General features: G+C 42.0%; 1 protein-coding gene across 1 annotated transcript in view; it reads right to left on the bottom strand.

Annotated features, from left to right (window-relative positions):
- The window catches only part of adamts10 (ADAM metallopeptidase with thrombospondin type 1 motif, 10), a 49,178-nt gene that overhangs the window by 13,111 nt on the left and 18,514 nt on the right, over positions 1-17,553 (bottom strand). The window contains exons 7-17 of the mRNA XM_086115179.1: positions 14,148-14,231; positions 11,215-11,360; positions 9,141-9,184; positions 8,867-8,972; positions 7,875-8,021; positions 7,591-7,732; positions 6,822-6,929; positions 6,486-6,631; positions 6,098-6,161; positions 5,917-6,019; positions 2,845-2,978 (exon numbers count right to left, since the gene is read on the bottom strand). Coding sequence (XP_085971305.1) covers positions 2,845-2,978; positions 5,917-6,019; positions 6,098-6,161; positions 6,486-6,631; positions 6,822-6,929; positions 7,591-7,732; positions 7,875-8,021; positions 8,867-8,972; positions 9,141-9,184; positions 11,215-11,360; positions 14,148-14,231 — 1,224 coding nt within the window. The remainder of the gene's footprint in view (positions 1-2,844; positions 2,979-5,916; positions 6,020-6,097; positions 6,162-6,485; positions 6,632-6,821; positions 6,930-7,590; positions 7,733-7,874; positions 8,022-8,866; positions 8,973-9,140; positions 9,185-11,214; positions 11,361-14,147; positions 14,232-17,553) is intronic.

Raw genomic sequence — 17,553 nt, forward strand, 5'->3', positions numbered from 1 at the left:
TGACCTTGCCACCCTCTGACAGCAAAATCAGGTCATCAAATTATTACAGACAGCCGTTAGTATGATGCAGTGCCGTTGTAGCATTGCAAACTTCGCCCCACAATAAATAAATAAATAAAACAAATTTTAAAAAACACACACACACACAGTCCTATCAGGACATCTCTGATAGAACCTATCAAAACAGAAAATGATGAGGACCTCCACTCTGAGTCGTGTTGTTGTTGGCATTGTAAATGAATTATTGTTGATGGAAGTCTTAATACTGTAAATCTTTGGTTACAAAAAAACATGAAAATGCTCAGGCAGTCACTTATTTTTATTTGGAAACACTTCTTAATCAATTCTGTTCTGTGGATTTTACACAGAATTCAGCCAGCAACAAATCAGCTTCATGTCATTTTCAGCTGGGCCTGGAAACTGGCACGACATGTTTTACGTCGACAACAGCATGTTGTGTTTAACTGGACCATCTGTTCCTGGGTTATTCCCCTCCCTAGACCTGCCCCTTCTTCTATTTCTGCCTTGTCAGGCTCCAACTTTGGAACTACAGTCGGCATGTCATGACAATAGAAACACATATTTCTTCGTGTTGTCCGCAGAAAACCCAATGCGGAAAAAAAAAGGAAAGAAAAACCTCTTTCTAGTGCCCGACAGGACAGAGTGGTGGTGTGCGAGAGGTGGGAAAAGAGATAGAGAGTGATAATAACAATGAAAGTGAATGAAAAGCCAGCGTGCAATGTGGACTGACTCACGGCTGAACTGCAAGGTCACAGAGTACAGGGGAAAACGGAGAAGAGGGGAGGAGGAGGCTGAGCGAACAAGAAGGATGCCCATAAACAAAATCCTCTTGTTGGATGATTGCAGGGCCTGTAGCCTTCCTGAGTCAACCTTAGAAACTCTAAGGATGAGTGGGTATGGAAGAATGTGCTCCGGGTTCAATCCCTCTGACCAGTTGAGACACTTGAAGCTAAGGCGTCCTTTGTACAATGAACTTAATTGCCCAGTTTGTTGGACAAGCACAGGAAAGCCGGCCGCTGCTTCACTCGATTAAGAAGGCTAAACATTTTCTGATCTATACACTTGTCTAATTAGATAAATTGCTGGAGTACAAGGTAACGTTTGTAGTTTATCCATGGTTACAGTACAAAGTTACAGTTTCAAAAGTAGTGCTTTTGTGCAAAGCTATTTTTGTCATCGTAAAGGTACAATGTTGCACAATGAGAGATTGCACACTCACCACTGTGAGTTCAAAAAAAAAAAAAAGTTAAGTGTCATATCCAAATATACAGGGGTCGTCATATGCTTACAATTGAGTTCTGTTCCTACCCCAATTTGTATGTTAAATCCGAGCACTGACTGAAGCTAAAAAGGAGTCACAATTACCGTATTTTCCGGACAATAAGTAGCAGTTTTTTTGTAGTTTGGCTGGGGGTGCGACTTATACTCTGGAGCGATTTATGGGTGAAATTATTAACACATTATTAAATCATTTCACATGTTATTTCCACATGAAACCTCAAGGGGCCGCTCTAGATCTGTATTGATAAAACCACGATGAGTCTGATGTAAGCGACATAGAAGAGGAAGCGCTGCATCTTCTACCTCCGGAGTTGGTGGAGTTGCTCTAAAGTGACACAGAGGATGAAGATTCCATTGGATTTAGTGATTTGGAGTGACATTGATGGTTTGGTGAACTTGTTAGCATGTTCTTTATGCTATAGTTATCTGAATACAGTAACTCTTAATATGCTACTTAAACATACCAGGCACGTTCTCAGTTCGTCGTATATGCGTTATGTAACGTTAGCATATTGTACACTTATTCAGCGTGTTGTTTTCTATTTTATTTTTTTTAAATTGCCTTTCAAGATGACACGTCTGTTCTTGGGGTTGGATTTTAACACAGAAATTTCCCCCAAAAATGCGACTTACACTCCAGTGCGACTTATGTATGTTTTTTTTGTTCTTTATTATGCATTTTATGTCTGGTGCGACTTACTCAGGAGATACTTATAGTCCGGAAAATACGGTATGCAAAAATCCCTCAATGGGAGTTATGGCGGTAACTGAGTGCAACTCCTTGTGTCTGCCTGCGTCTTACGCTGCTGCGCTAACTTGTTCAAAGCATGCGGTTCATAACCTTGAAACACTGTGTCGGCAGTTGAGAACTAAGGATCCCTGTATACCTTCAATAAAAGGAGAAGAAAAGCAGTTCTACGCAAAAGTGTTAGATAACCGCAATTTTTTCCCCCCCAGCCTCGTGTTTAGAATAATCACGATGCAGTGTTTGGAGTAACCGGTATGTCATCTTACTGTAATAGAACGTGTGCATGGCACCAGTCACAAAAAATGCAATTGCCTAAAAACAACAATTTCTATAAGCGATGCGCAATAGCAGTAGAAATGATCCGACTCGCTTAACTTGCAATTCTAGAAATGGAATTTCATCACTAACGCCTTTATCTTGTCTACTATTTACTGTTTTATTAGGTCATCAAATTGACTGCTGGTCAGGTCAGTTTAGCACAGAGTAAGCCACGGTACTGTACATCCAAAAGAGAATAACAACAGCGCTAAAAGGAGACATACAGTCACCAGACGTCTGGTCCTCACTTGAATAAACATGAGCAAAATATTTAGCTTTAATTTCATTATTAATTAAGCCAAAAAAACAGTAGGCCATTCATAGAGGAAAGCCGAGTTTCCTGCCAAGGTTATATTTTTAAATGGAGCAGCTGTTGAGTCAGTTCATCAGCTCCAACATGCAAGACCGTAAGAGTGGCCCCCTCGAAAAGCCCTCTGTCCGCTCATATCAGCTGTCAAGTGTCAACTGTAGCTCACCTTACACTCGCCATTGACACACACATCCAGAGAGTCATCTCTGCATGGTGTGCCGTCTACCACTGCTGGGGCACGTTCGGTGTAGAAGTTGTATCCTTCCGCCAGGCAATTCAGAGAGCATGTTTTCACCCCACCTACACACACTCACACACACAGACGCACACACAAATTATGCATAAGTGTCATTCATTCATTTGCTATGATTAACCCTTTCAGGGACAGCGGTTTGTAGAGTGGACAGCTTATCATGTTACAGGGTTACAGGGTGCATGAAAGGGTTGATTTGTAGAGATCGATTTCTAGAGATCGAAACATTTGTGATTCATTCAAAGCTATCTGCGAGCGACAGTAAAGTAAAACGACCGCTCAAATTCTCGTTACCGATATGTCACAGTTCTGCCTATGCCACTGCTGCCTCTCTGTGGGGGCGTTGCCATTTTCTTCCTGTGCTCGTGTGGGTTTCTCTGGGTACCAAGACTTCCTCCCACAACCCAAAACCATGCAAGTTAGGTGGGTTGGAGTCTCTAACATTTTCAGCACCTTTGAACTATTTTTAGTCTAAAATCTCCATATTGCAAGTGTGAATGTGAATGTAAATGGGTGTTTATGTGTCCTGCGGTTGACTAACAACTGCGTCTCGCTCAAAGTCCCCACATTCCATCACATCACCCACAGCCCTAACCAGAACAATCGCTATAGAAAATGGGTGGGACGGATAGTCCCAAAACAGAATCATGTTCTTTTGTTCTACAGGGTTACATTTCCTGTACTATGACCATAATAAGACTTGATTTTTTTCACGTGGCATCACAAAAAAATAACGAGCTGAATTGCAAAATGTTCTTAACTCCAGTCAACTTGACCGTATTTATAGAGAATTTTAAAACAACAGTTTCTGTCGATGGAGCCAAAATAGGGCATATAACAACAAAGATGGTGAAAATGATAAATGAATAAGGAAGACAGTAAAAAGCCCAAAAACAGTCAAACAAAATCCAAGTCTCATGCTGAATAGCCAAAGAATAAAAATGAGCTTTAAGATGAGTTTCAAAGATGGGAAGCGAGGGGGGCTTGCCTTCCGTGTAGCGGGAGGTTATTCCAAAGAGAGGGGCCGGCAACGGAAAAGGCTCGATCCCCTCTGAGCCTCCACTTAATCCTCGGTACCTCTAATAGTGTATGGTCCGCAGACCCGAGTCAACAGACAGGTATGTTGGGACGGAGGACCTTCGAGAGGTAAGGTGGGGCGAGGCCATTTAAAGATTTGAAAACAAATAGTATGATCTAAAAGTGCACTCTAAAATGGACAGCCAGTGAAGGGACGCCAAAATACGGGTTATGTGCTCCCTCTTACGAGTACCAGCCTTTTTCACCAACTGAAGACGCTCGATGGAGATTTGGCTGTCTCCAAATTACAGCACATTACAGTAATCCAGTCGAGATGTAACGAAGGCATGAGTTACTGTTTCAAAAAGCTGCTGAGAAAGGAGAAGGCTTTACCGTAACCAGTTGCCTAAAATGAATAAAACGTGGATTTAATAACAGCACCTCAACCTTCAGGATATTTTTAGAGAAAGTTTTATTGATCTTTGAATTGTACAACTTAAGCAGCATTCGACTTTAGAAGTTTAATTCTCTCGTCCCCAAATCGCAACAACACAGGCATAATTAAAATTATCGGACATCAGATGACTCAAATCCCTTTTGTGTTCAGTATCTGCACAAGCGAGTATAAACGGCGGGGACAATGCATGCCGGTAGTATGTATTAAGAAACATCCCATTCGTGTTAGTAACCTCACTCGTCACCCTCTCAACTTCGTTTTACAGTATTTTGATGCAATGACTCAAAGAACTTTGCACACAACATTTCAAAAGGTGCTTTCCAGCTGAATTGTGTCGTGCATTTTTTCACTGACGCTGCTCAGCGGCAGTTCCTCCGCGGGGCCGTTGACATCCGTCTACGCTTGGTTTGTTTGTGCTGGCAGTGTTGAAGGAGGTACAGTATGTATTGGCAAGTTTCGAAAATGATAAAGTGGTCAGACCGCGGAAAACTGCAATTCCCATAGTGCCTCGCCTTTGGCAGGGCAATCGCTGCTTGCAGCTGTGTGTGCATTGCAACTTGCAGGCTGTCCCATGGTGTAAGGGGGTTAAGTGTGAAGGATAATTGTTCTTAAGTAGAGCTTTCTCTGCGCCGGCCTTATTTAATGAGCTGTCCTTGGCTGTCTGGGCTGAGAGGTGACGGCTGTTTCTGTGCCACGAGCTGGTGATTGCATAATCGTCAACCAAGCACGGTACGACAAAGAGAGTGGTTGAGCAAGAGGAGCAAGGAAGCAAACGAGTGAGAGAAGTGTGATCCTGAGGAGTGAGCCAGGCCTGACAATGACAGTGCAGTGCGATCTGACCTGAACACACTGATCCTATTTGAACAGCTGCAACAGATTTGCATTGTAGGATCAGCTGTCTGAAGTTGCAATTGGCTTGCAACTTATCCCTGTGAGTCATTATGCTAGTGGAGGCCAAGATTAAAGGCAGTTTTGTAGTTGAAACAATTTAACTGTCACATCCAGTGCAGAAAAGCAAGGCATTTTGGGTTACAGGGGTCTCCGTATGCTGCAGCATCTGCAGGTACTCTCCTATTTGGCTTTGAAATTGCCTACACCCCCAAATGCACATGCACAACACGTACGCCGCTTAGGAGGCGTTAATTACTTTTGAAAATATGTTTTCATGTCAAATAAATGACACAATGGCACCAAATGTGCCAAATGAGTCATTAAAAAAAGATGTTTAATCTTGACGTGTAGCTCTTTGGCCATCCCAAAATCGAAATGTACCGCCGAGAGGAAAGAAAAATGGTTCCGTTTTTTTTAGATTTAAAATTAAAAAGCCGTGCAGACGTTACTGCAGCTTGGGACGCACCTGTCATGCGGAATATTGTACGATCCTTTTTTCCATTCCATTTTCTATACCAATTCTGCACACTAAGGTCGCACGATTGTAAATAGAATTGATAGAAGCACTTCACGTATTTAGTTTTGTCACACATTTGACTAAATATAACACACTCGCTCACCTCCTCTGTATGGCTTCCATGTATAGAATTTCCCCCTGAAAGGAACACTGTCAAAGTTAGCACACTGCATCTCTCGAAAGTCCCGTGAGCCTACGGGGCAGTCCTGTAAGACACATCAACAAAGTTCAAGTTCTGGATGCTACATGTTGGCCAAACGAATGACGCCGGCAGCGGGACTCACATCAATATTACAGGACCTGTAGCGCTTTCTCTCGCCCAAACAGTACTTTCCACCAATGGTTGGCCTTCAATCAAGAACAGAAAAGCTGGCCGGTCAAACACATCTGAGTGCAATTTAACATTTTCACCTTCAACACAGTGGTGGCTTCACATCTCTCTGCTGCTTGTTTTCGTAAGAGTATTTTCAAACTCACAATCATCAAAGACCATTTGGCCACATCTCTGGCCCCGGACCATTATCTGACTGAATTACACCCAATTACAAGCTGTGATAATCATACAACTGTAAGACGGGGAAAAATACAAGTAGTCGGATGTAGTCATTTTTATAAATTATATGGCTATAGCATAGGACTCAATTGCCAGAGAATGACAACGCTGATGTGTACCTCGGGCTGTCGCAGTATCGCATAGAGGAGGAGACACCACCTCCACAGGTCCTGCTGCACTCTTCCCAAGGCGACCATTGGCCCCAACCTCCATCCACACCCTCTGGACGTGTCCCATACGCCACACAGATCCTCTTGTAGCACCACTGGGAAGACGCAACATGCAGATTGTGCAAAAGGCTCATATTTGCAGGCAGAGCAACAGAATGATAAAATGGGTTGAAAAACTTCATATCAAGGAGTGTTAAAGGGAGCCAACCGACTACATGGTGACATTGTGGTTATTACTTCCTACAATAAATAATATGTAACCCTTCATGATTAAATATTCTTTACCCCTTTCTCAATGGTGTTGGTCTGACAGATGGTTCCCTCTGCAGCAGGAATGCTACTGGTGATGCATCGGTTGCTCTTGCTCATGCACCATAGCTCACTGCAGACCTCCTGTAAGCGTGTGTGTGTGTGTGAGCAAGAAAAGATACAAAGTCTATCAGAGCGTGGTCAAAGAACTGAAACTTTATTAGACAGCAACATTTTCACTGTTATAGGGTCTTCTTAAATCTGATCTGAAGTTTCTCAAGGTTCTAATTACAATCAAAATCCAAAGTCCAGAGCAGATTTACAAGTACTATCTATCCATCCATCCATCCATTTTCTGATCCGCTTATCCTCACAAGGGTCGCGGAGCGTGTTTGAGCCTATCCCAGATGTCTATGGCAGTAGGCATGGGACACCCTGAACTGGTTGCCAGCCAATCGCAGGGCACACATACTGTACATAAACTACCATTTGCGCTCACAGTCACGCCTTGGGTCAATTTGGAGTGCCCAATCAACCCGCCATGCATGTTTTGGGAATATGGGAGGAAACCAGAATACCAGGAGAAAACCCACGCAGGCACGGGGAGATCATGCAGGCCGGAGCTGGAATCGAGCCCCGCACCTCTGCAATGTGTGGCAGATGTGCTTACCAATGAATCACCGTGCCGCTCATTTACAAGTACTAGACGCTTGAAATTTTGCATTAACCAGCCACTTGACTGATATCAGTGAAATGTGAGGCTGCAACAGAAGCAAAAAAAAAAAGTGCTGACAAGAATACTCACTGCATATTTACATTGTCGGGATCTGACTCCATATTGGAAGCGGCACTGTTCGTCTGCGTCGTAGGCCTGGCCCGGGGCTGTTGTGGGGTACACAAACTCCTGCTTTGGGGGCACATTGTTCAGACATGATCCCATACCTGAGCTGCAAGAGGCCAAAAACACACAAATATGAGAGTTTTTTTTTCAACATGCGCGCAGTTTTCTGACCATAAAATGCTTGGCAGATGTCGAGTAATTTTATCAACATTTTTGTGGTGTTGCTGATATCGAAGCGGCTGACTCACTCCAGAAAGCTGGTGATGTAATCCCTGCTGCAGGCCGACCAGATGAACGGGTTCGTCTTCATGGTGATGTGGTCGGCCATCAGCTTGGCCGTCTCCTGGTTTCGGGGCCCACACGTATTACCAATACCGTCATGGTTCATCCCAAACCTTAAGTTTTTCAAAATAAAAAAGCAATGATAGACAATGATGCTTCCCTATTTTATATGTGCATCTGTTGCTTTTATAAATAAACCACTTTTGACATTTACATTTGAGGTTTGCAAAGTAACTGCAGATTCAGCGGTCAACCGAAGCCTGAATAAAATGAGTGAGGAAGATCTGCGGTTCAAAATGTAGGACAGTGTGTTTTAATGTTGCGTCTCCTGCTGTAAGATCCTCAAGTTGCTTCCTGTGTGTGTGTGTGTGTGTGTGTGTGTGTGTGTGTGTGCGCACAACCTAATATACAGGCTTTTTTTTTAAATCTACCTCAACAGACAAACTTAATAAAATTACTGTACACTTTTTGATGATCGAACAGAAAGTTTGTTTAATGATATTAAAGAGCATAAACCTGATATACCTTTTATTGGCCAGATGAGGAAAACCTTTTTGATTGATGATGATTTTGATGTTTTTGTAATAACAAATTTGATCTGTGCCAAGCTTGGAAAGGAAGATAAGTTATTGTTGACAAGTTTTTGTTTTGTCATTTTGATTGTTTGGTGTATCTTAAGCAGATGCAGGCTGGGTGCACTGTTGTATGACACAACAATACAAATGTCCTTTGTTCATATTCATTCATATAATAACGCTCGGGTCACTGAAGCCTATCCCAGCTAACTGCAGGCAATAGGAAAGGTACACCCAGAACTGGTCGCCAGTCCATCCCAGACATCATAAACACGTTAAAACCCCTTGAAAAATATCAATCCAAAATGAGCAGTATTTGCACTTCATTTCCATGTTATGTTTTTCTCTTTTTATGTCAGAACGCACGTGTGCGTTTTACTCACGTATGTCCAATTTCATGGGCAATAGTGAAAGCTGTTCCAAGGCCAATGTCCTCATTGATGCTGCAGCTCCTCTCCGGCTCACACATTCCTCCAACGGGAGCAAGACCTGTCCAACACAGACACGCATTCAAATACACACTCCTTGGAGAGTCATTGTGATAAGTAACAAAACAACAAGTCAGTCCAGCAACTGTTATGCAACGGAGAAAGTATGTTTCAATTTAAGGCAGAAATATCACAATAGTCCACGTTTTAAAACATATCTTGGTGTTACCTAAAGTTTCACAGGGCTTGTTTTTTTGGATGCAAATGTCATACCTGTGCACAGTGAAGACAGAAAACAGGCTGTTAATTGTGCCATACAGTACATACAATATAGTGGATTCACAAAAGTACACAATGGTACATTACTAACTGTATCACCTTATTGACATGACATAAACAACAATGCTAGGCTGATAGATTGCGATTGTTTTTAAATTAAAAAAAAAACAATAGCAAGACTTCCAGAACACCAACATCTAACATTGAGCCTCAGCTGGATGAATAACAAGACATTGCAGAAACCCATTTTAACTTGTAATATCCTGCAACGCGAAATGTCATGCATTCTATTCAAAAGGATAAGAAAATATTTGTGTGAGCACTGGTTGTGTTGTTTTGTGCAGCGCATTCCAGAGGCAACAAACAGCATCAGGTTTTTATTAGTTTAACATGCCATTGTCTCCTCCGTTTTAGTAACACTGACCTAAAAAACTGTGAAAGAAATAAACAACACACACATCAGAACAATTTTGCTCTTTTTTTCCCTATCCCTTCTTTCTGGTCTGTTTGTAGATACCGTATTTTCCTATAGGTTAAAATGATCTCAAATAAGAGCAAAATACAGAGGGCCCCTGCTTTGCTCTTACACAAAGCAGCATCAATGGCACAACCTGTGCAACAGCTTAGGGTGGTTCCAAATAACATTGAACAAGCTTTTAATCATATTCAATCCAATTTTTCCACTGTTTTCCACATAAAATGTGTCAAAATGGGTCTGTGACATGGTTTAAAGTTGACATCTATGCGGTCTGTCATTTGCATGACTTTGAAAGGCGAAAACATGCAGAAATTTGAGGACTTGAATTTGGTGCTGTTGTGACTTTCTATCATAACTCATTATTCAAGGGGAGACCCACTTCTATGGTTTGCGACCACTCAACTCTGGAAAAATGGTGACAATGCACAGGCTCGCACAGTGCAGGTGTCGAAGAGGGCATCAGAGTGCTTGATGTGCTGACATGCTGCATCACCATGTATATACTATATACTGTATATATAGTATATAAGCTTCACTTGAGCTTCTGAGTGCCCGCTGAATGGCTGTGAGGTGGAAAAAAAATTGTCTAGGGGGACCGGGCCATCGGCGGGATTGTGGTCCCCCTGGAGGAAAAATTGCTGCACAACCTCGTGGCCACAAAGCAAGCAATCTGAGGGGGACGGAAAGGTGCGAACCAAGCCATTCCCCAAGTGTTTCTCATTGTACGCCACGTTACATTTTTTAATCATTAATTTTAAATACTGTTACTCCTCGATGAGGAAACCACACAACCAAAGGAGGATTAGGCTATTGCATGTGGCTGTGTGGCTTAAAAGACGGAAATGTATTCGTAGCGTGTGTGAAAGAAGACTGACTTGACGAAGGCATCCTCCATGCCAAACAACACAATTCTGGCCCGCTGACTTCTAAGAGAGCCAACACAATGACGAGAGGAGGCCCCAAGACACACACATTGGGACCTAAACAATCAGAGGAAAGCCGTTTTCCATCTCAAATTAAGATGAACACATATCCAATCGGAGCAAAGCTTAACTACAATTTTAATATTTTTAAATATGAACAAGAAAACCATTCAAAATGACAGTTATTTCTTTAACAACAAAAATAGCTTGAAAAAGGGCATCCTGCGATTGAAGATTATCAAGGCATTTAAAATTACAAAAAACTTATGGCAAGGTACTTTGAACATCTCTATCATATATGCATACTTTGATGCTCATTCTTTCTCATTCTCATAGTGATGTTTCAGCTTGCCTATATTTCAGCAAATAAAAACTTTTTACAGGCCCAATAAATGAAAGGAATACATCTGTTTTTTTATTCCTTCCATGCACATATACGCAAGCTATTGCCAGATATGCTGAGGCAAGCAGAGCGGACACAGCTGTTGTCACTCGAGAAAGGACAAGAATGACTCTCTCGGGAAGTTCAAACACTTGTTTAGAAACACACAGAATTATTTGCTTCAACATCCAGAGCCATTCTCTTTCATGTGAGGATGTTTTATAAGATTGTCTTCCCTGACCTGGTGATGAGTACCGCGGTGTCATGGTGAGCGATGCCATTGTCAGGGATAGCGTTGCCATAACTGCTCCGGTGCTGGATAGATTTCTGCCATTTGCAGAAGCTGTCTAAAGACTTGCCTGCGTGGTGATTAATCTCTAATGTGGGCTGATGATGGGGACAGAGACAAAAAAAAAAGAGAGAGGAAATATGAACTCAGGGTGAAACCCAACATGAATTGCAGTCAATATGGAATTACACTGTACATTGTACTGTACTTTATTATAGCTCACATAACCTGTTTGACAGACATCCGACTGAAACAGACAACAGAAAATCTTAATGAAAGTCAGACTGAAACAATAACAGAAACATGATTATATGTCTCCTTTTCACCCGATGACAGACTGAACACAGGCTTCAAACATTACTTTTGATGTATTATCCTTGCCCAGGCCTGCCTGGCACTCTTGCCCCATTTTCTCTCGGAGCTAAACCTTATGGATCTGGCAGCTGCGTCAGCCTCCTCTAGCAGTGTGGCTGTGATATCATACCGGCGCAGTATAACCCAACACTGAATGAATTAGTGAGGAAAGGAATGGCATACGCAGTAATTACAACAATTGAGAAGGTCCAACATTTTGTATTCTCTCCTTTTTGGGAAGCGACACGTTGTAATCAATGGATCAAAGCAAGGGGCAGCTTACAAGAGAGTTGAAGAAGAGAGTACAGGCAAGCTGAAGCAGCAGGAGAAAAGTATTGAGGTGATCTGTGAGAGAATAGTGCCAGCTAAATTGAAAGCTCTTATAGTCCTATAGACCTATAGGACCTATAGGACTATAAGAGGTCTATGAGACAAGCCATGTATGGTTTGGAGATGGTAGCAATGACCAGAAAACAGGAGACAGTCCGGGAGCGAGCAGAGTTGAAGTTGGTGAGATTCTCTTTGAGAGTCGTGAGGAAAGACGGGATCAGGAATGATCTTGTCAGAGCACAGACCGGAGGGTTTGGAGACAAAGCGAGAAAGGCCAGATTGAGAGGGTGTGGATGTACAGAAAAAGACCAGCGAATGTGCCGTATTGCTATAAGGAAGCTGGAAATTGAGCTGGCAGGTCCTGTCAGAGCTAAAGTGAGAGACCAAAGAGGGTATTTATCGGTGTGTTTACAATGTTACGCCGAAACAGTTAACCTTTCTTCACAGAAGTGCTATTGACCAATCAACAAATTGCAGTCTGTCCAGCTCCAAACTTTTGTTACAATACCCATGCAATTGGTGCTCATTTTAAGGGTGTGGTGCTCTATGGATCAGTTATTGTGGAACACTTTGCAATTTTGGCAGTGGCAATTTAAAAAGACACGCAGTATACTAGACTCTACTGCTTTCAAGACAATTTGCGAGAGTGATTCATGTTTTGCTTGAGATTAAAAGACTTAAAAGTAGGGATGTTTGATACCACTTTTTTCTGACTGACATCAATACAAGTGTTGATTTTTTTGAACCGATACCTCTTTGTTTCGCTCTGTTCTGTTCTCTCTAAACAAACAGAGTGGACGGTTAAAGCTTCTTGCTTACTTGACATTAACCGGCATAACTCTGGAAGCACATGTACGGCACTCAGTCTCGTAACATCGCGGAGAACACACGTCACTTCCGGTTCCCTCACCCAAAGCTGTCCCCCTGGCAACAACTCTATCTAACAATACTATTGTTACACTCTTGTACTTTCATTCAACACAATGACCAAAAATCTTGCACAAAGACCTTTCTCTCTGATGCAGCAAAGCGCCAACTACTCCTGAGGAGGACTTCCTCTGTGTCAGATTTTCTTTTTTTTTGCCTTAATTGGTGGCTTATGTCGGCAGCCCTCACAAGTATCCAATGCCAGTATCATCCTGATACCAAAAAATGATATCGTACTCGCCCATCCCTCCCTAAAGGTATGTAAGACCCCTCTTTGCCCTAATTACAGTACTAGTAAGAATGTGCTTAATGGCACACTTGACTCCACATGCTTAATGTCTGGCTATCTTGGTAAGGTTGTCAACTTGCCAGATTTCAGAATTATACTGGAAAATTCGGACATCATGTCTAGCTGCGTTGAGACAGTCCAAGATGTAATAATAATAATAATAATACATTTTATTTATAAGCGCCTTTCAAGACACCCAAGGACACTTTACAATAACAAAAAACACAAAACAATACGGGTTGAGCAGTGGCAGCCAAAATGCACTACAGTTAAGCATCCCAGTGTCATCACATCAGGGAGCAGAGGGCCGCCGCTAGACCTCAGCTTTCCATTTTATTGCTTTAAATCACTCTCTGCATCCAATCACACGCATGGATGAATGATATGTGAGAGGGTCCGTTCTGGTTTAATGCAATTACATTGAGCAGAAGGAAAGGAGTATCCTGCTGGCCACAGCTGGCGACAACGTGTAACCTAGGAATGCATGTGGTGACATAAAAATGGAATGGTCTCATCCCACAGCTCCTCTTTTCTGGGCACACTGCACTCCTGATTTGTCTTTCCAAGCGCGGAGTAATTTTTTCAGACTTGGAAATTAGTCATAGAACTTCTTACCAAAACTACTTTCAATACCCCTCCCAACCTCAAGCCAACAACCCTTGGAGCAAGGACAACGCCACTAATGAGCTGAACATTTATTTCCCCAAGCCAAGTGGTGAGTTATGGAGCTAATTTTTAGGCTGTAGGTAAAGTATAAATCATTACTCTTTCCCTTTTGGGACAGCACGAGGAAACCTCAAAGCCACACAGTAATGACAGTTTAATACATCTTCATCCATAAAACCACAAGCGGGTCAACATTAGATTGCATCCTGCGGCACTGTCTCGCCACACACCGTTAGTGGAAACCTGTTACATTTATTCATCACTGGAAAAGGGCAAGTAAGGTGCAAGTTGGATATGACAGGAGAGGTTAGTGTGTTACCTGGTCCTCCATGAGCAGGATGAGTCGTGTCACCACGATGTTGACTGCATTCCCCAGGCTAGAATCCTGGAACAGTTTGGCAACCTGACCTCCAGGGAAACAAGAAAAGACCAGTCTTAAAAAGCTGACATAGTCGTCCATTCCAACAGCTTGGGTAAGAACTAGAGATGAATGGTTATGGACTGCCACAATGTATCCCACTGGATTTGGGGGTATTTTGAAACACATTTCAATTCAGGAGCAAATAGGGATGTAATGATATCCAAACGTCATAAATACAATATTATCACGAAGTAAACCTTGCAATACAATAATTGTTATTGTATTGTGATAATAATAATTGTGATTGGCCATAGAAAAAAGACCATGGTGTTATATAAAATTTTGCAATATCATCAAAAAATATATATACAGTATATATATATATATTCTAAAGTGAATACATAATAACAGCAGTGACAAATTTTATTGTCATGTGTTCCTATTGGATCAGCAGTATCAGGGTCTTATGTAGTTCACAATGCTGTGTTCGGCTGACGTGGGCGAAAAGTCAGGTTTTACGAAAGAGATGAGCTGCTTTTAATGACGACAAGTAAATGAAAGCACAGCTAGGCTGAAGTTGTTCCACTAAGGTGAATATCACCGGCATTTTGACTGCTTTGACTCAATTAATTATATATAATACATGTCCACATGGGCGGCCCGGTGGTCCAGTGGTTAGAGCGTCTACCTCAGAGTACAGAGGTACCAGGTTCAATTCCAGCTGTGGCCTGCCTGTGTGGAGTTTGCATGTTCTCCCCGGGCCTGCGTGGGTTTTCTCCGGGTACTCCAGTTTCCTCCCACATTCCAAACACATGCATGGCAGGCTGATTGAACACTCCAAATTGTCCCGAGGTCTGAGTGTGAGCGCGGATGGTAGTTCGTCTCTGTGTGCCCTGCAATTGGCTGGCAACCAGTTCAGGGTATCTCCCGCCTACTGCCCGAAGACGGCTGGGATAGGCTCCAGCATTCACCTTGTGAGGATAAAGCGGAACGGAAAGTGGATGGATGGACATGTCCACATCTCAGCGACAGTTACAAAGAAACGTGAACACGTTCAAAATGAAAGTGAAACTGGTGTTTGTGGTGGATTGTAACTATGAAGTCTTGTGAGGAACAAAAAAAAGTTTTGATAGGTTTAAGAGAAAGAATGTTCCTAAAGTAGAGAAAAACGACTAGAATCGACTGTAACCCCGAAAGTACAAGGGGCAAATATCAATAGTTCCTGAGGAAGACTGCACTGCCTGTATTACAAGTGCCAACAATGACGGAAAAAAAAAAAATGGCAACCCAAGTTGTACTCTTGTCATTACAGGTTTCAACTGTAATTTGGCATACTTTGCACCATGGACTTAGAACAGCTTGTATCGAACCTGCTTTTCAACAATAGCCACTAAACAACCATTCATTAGGCGCATTCCAAATGTGTGTGTATTGGTGGAAGTGAGGAAGTTGGTGGTGAGTGATTCCCAGTGGGACAAAACGGTGCAGCTGACAAAATATGGTATTCGACCTCCCACCGTCAAGGCTAATTTTAGTTTATATTTGCTTTCTTCATATAGCATCTTACGGAGAGCCAGGTTTTCAACCAACTCGGGCACCCGTGTGTTTAAAATGTTCAAACCAAACATTTCATTTTATTTATTGTCAAATTATATTGTATGGACAAAAGCAATGGGACACCTTCCTCCCAATCATGAATTTTATTTGCATTATTTATTCTGCATTTATTATTTTATCATTTTAATTGCAGGTTATGTGGTTTTAAATATTCTATGATGTTTTCTTATTTTGTTCTTTTGGTTATGTAAAACACATTTGATTGCCATCGTGTATAAAATGAGCTGTGCCTAGAAACTTGCATTGCCTTGACTTGCTAAAATTTGGAGTTGTTTTGCCAAGAACAGCTTCCCATTCTTCTGGGAAGTCTTTCGACAAGATGTTGAAGTGAGTCTGTGGGTATTTTTGTGCATTTATCCAGTTGGGCATTTTTGACGTCAGAAGCCTAAAATGAAGACTGAAAATCTTTTCTCGCTTATCTCAAATGCGTTTGGCGTGGTTTGATGTGGTCAGGGCTCGAGAGTGCTTCCACACCAAACTCATTCAATCATACCCCAAATCAAGGTCTCCCCAAAAAGATCTCAGAGTTGGAAGAATGGAAGTGTCCAAAATATTTATGGAGTGGAGAGCTACAATTGGCTACTCTACTGCTAGGAACAGTGCCGTGAAACGGATTTGCCTTCTTCTCAAATGTTTCCATTCTTGCACAGTTTCACCACTTAAATGTTCAAGCACATTTTTTCTAAAATGTAAATTTTAAATGGTGATCATATTTACTCAGGGGAAAAAAAATGTTAAAAACGATTTGGCCCTGTGTGAAAAAATACTTGCCCCCGTAACCTAATAACCGGTTGGGCCACGCAACAAATGAAATCAAGCGATCTATTTCAATGAGTCCTCCACATCTCCGTTGTGATATTTTGACCCAATATTCCTTGCAAAATTGTTTTAATTCAGCAGCACTAGAGAGTTTTCAAGCATGAACAGTCTTTTTAAGGGCATGCAACAGTATTTCAATCGAATTCAAGTCCAGACTGTTACTAGGCAACTCCAAAACCTTCTTTTTTTTATTAAACCACTCAGAAGTTTACTTGCTGGTGTGTTTTAGATAATTGCTGCACAACACAAGTGCGCTTCAGTTTGAGGTCACACATGGCCGAACATTTTTCTTTTGACATTTTTGGGAAAGAACAAAATTCAAGGTTCTATCAATCACAGCACATGTCCCCAGACCATCAAACGACCACCACCATCTTTCACTGTTAGTATGATGCTGTGTTACATTTATACCAGATGAAATGAGACACACGAACACACCTTACAAAAAGTTCCAACTTTTGTCTCATCAGTTCATGCAATGTTCTCCCAAAGGCCTTGGGAATTCTTTTTTATTTTTTCATCAAGATGAGCTTTTATGTTCTTTCTGGTCAGCCGTGTTTTTGCCTTGGAACTCTGCCATGAATGTCCATTGTTGTCCAGTCTCTTCTTTACTGTTGAGTCATGACCACCTGACCCTCTCTAATGCAAAGTAGGCCAGCATTTTTTTAGATGTGGTCCAGGGTTCTTTTTTTGCGACCTCCTGGATGAGGCGGTACTCCACTGTTGGTGTCATTTCTGTCGACCGACTGTTCACCACTCTTCTATGTTTTCTCCAATTGGGCAGAATGGCTCTTACCGTGGTTGACTGTAGTCCTAAAGCGTGGTGTTGTAATGCTTTCCAGACCGAAAAATGTTTGTTGGATCATGGCATTTGGTTGGCTCCATTTTGTCAGCCAGTTTTTATTTTAGTAATTCATTAAGTGAACCG

Source organism: Hippocampus guttulatus, chromosome 7, assembly GCF_054856545.1.
Source record: "Hippocampus guttulatus isolate MCC_2025c chromosome 7, RoL_Hgut_1.0, whole genome shotgun sequence".
NCBI lineage: Eukaryota > Metazoa > Chordata > Actinopteri > Syngnathiformes > Syngnathidae > Hippocampus > Hippocampus guttulatus.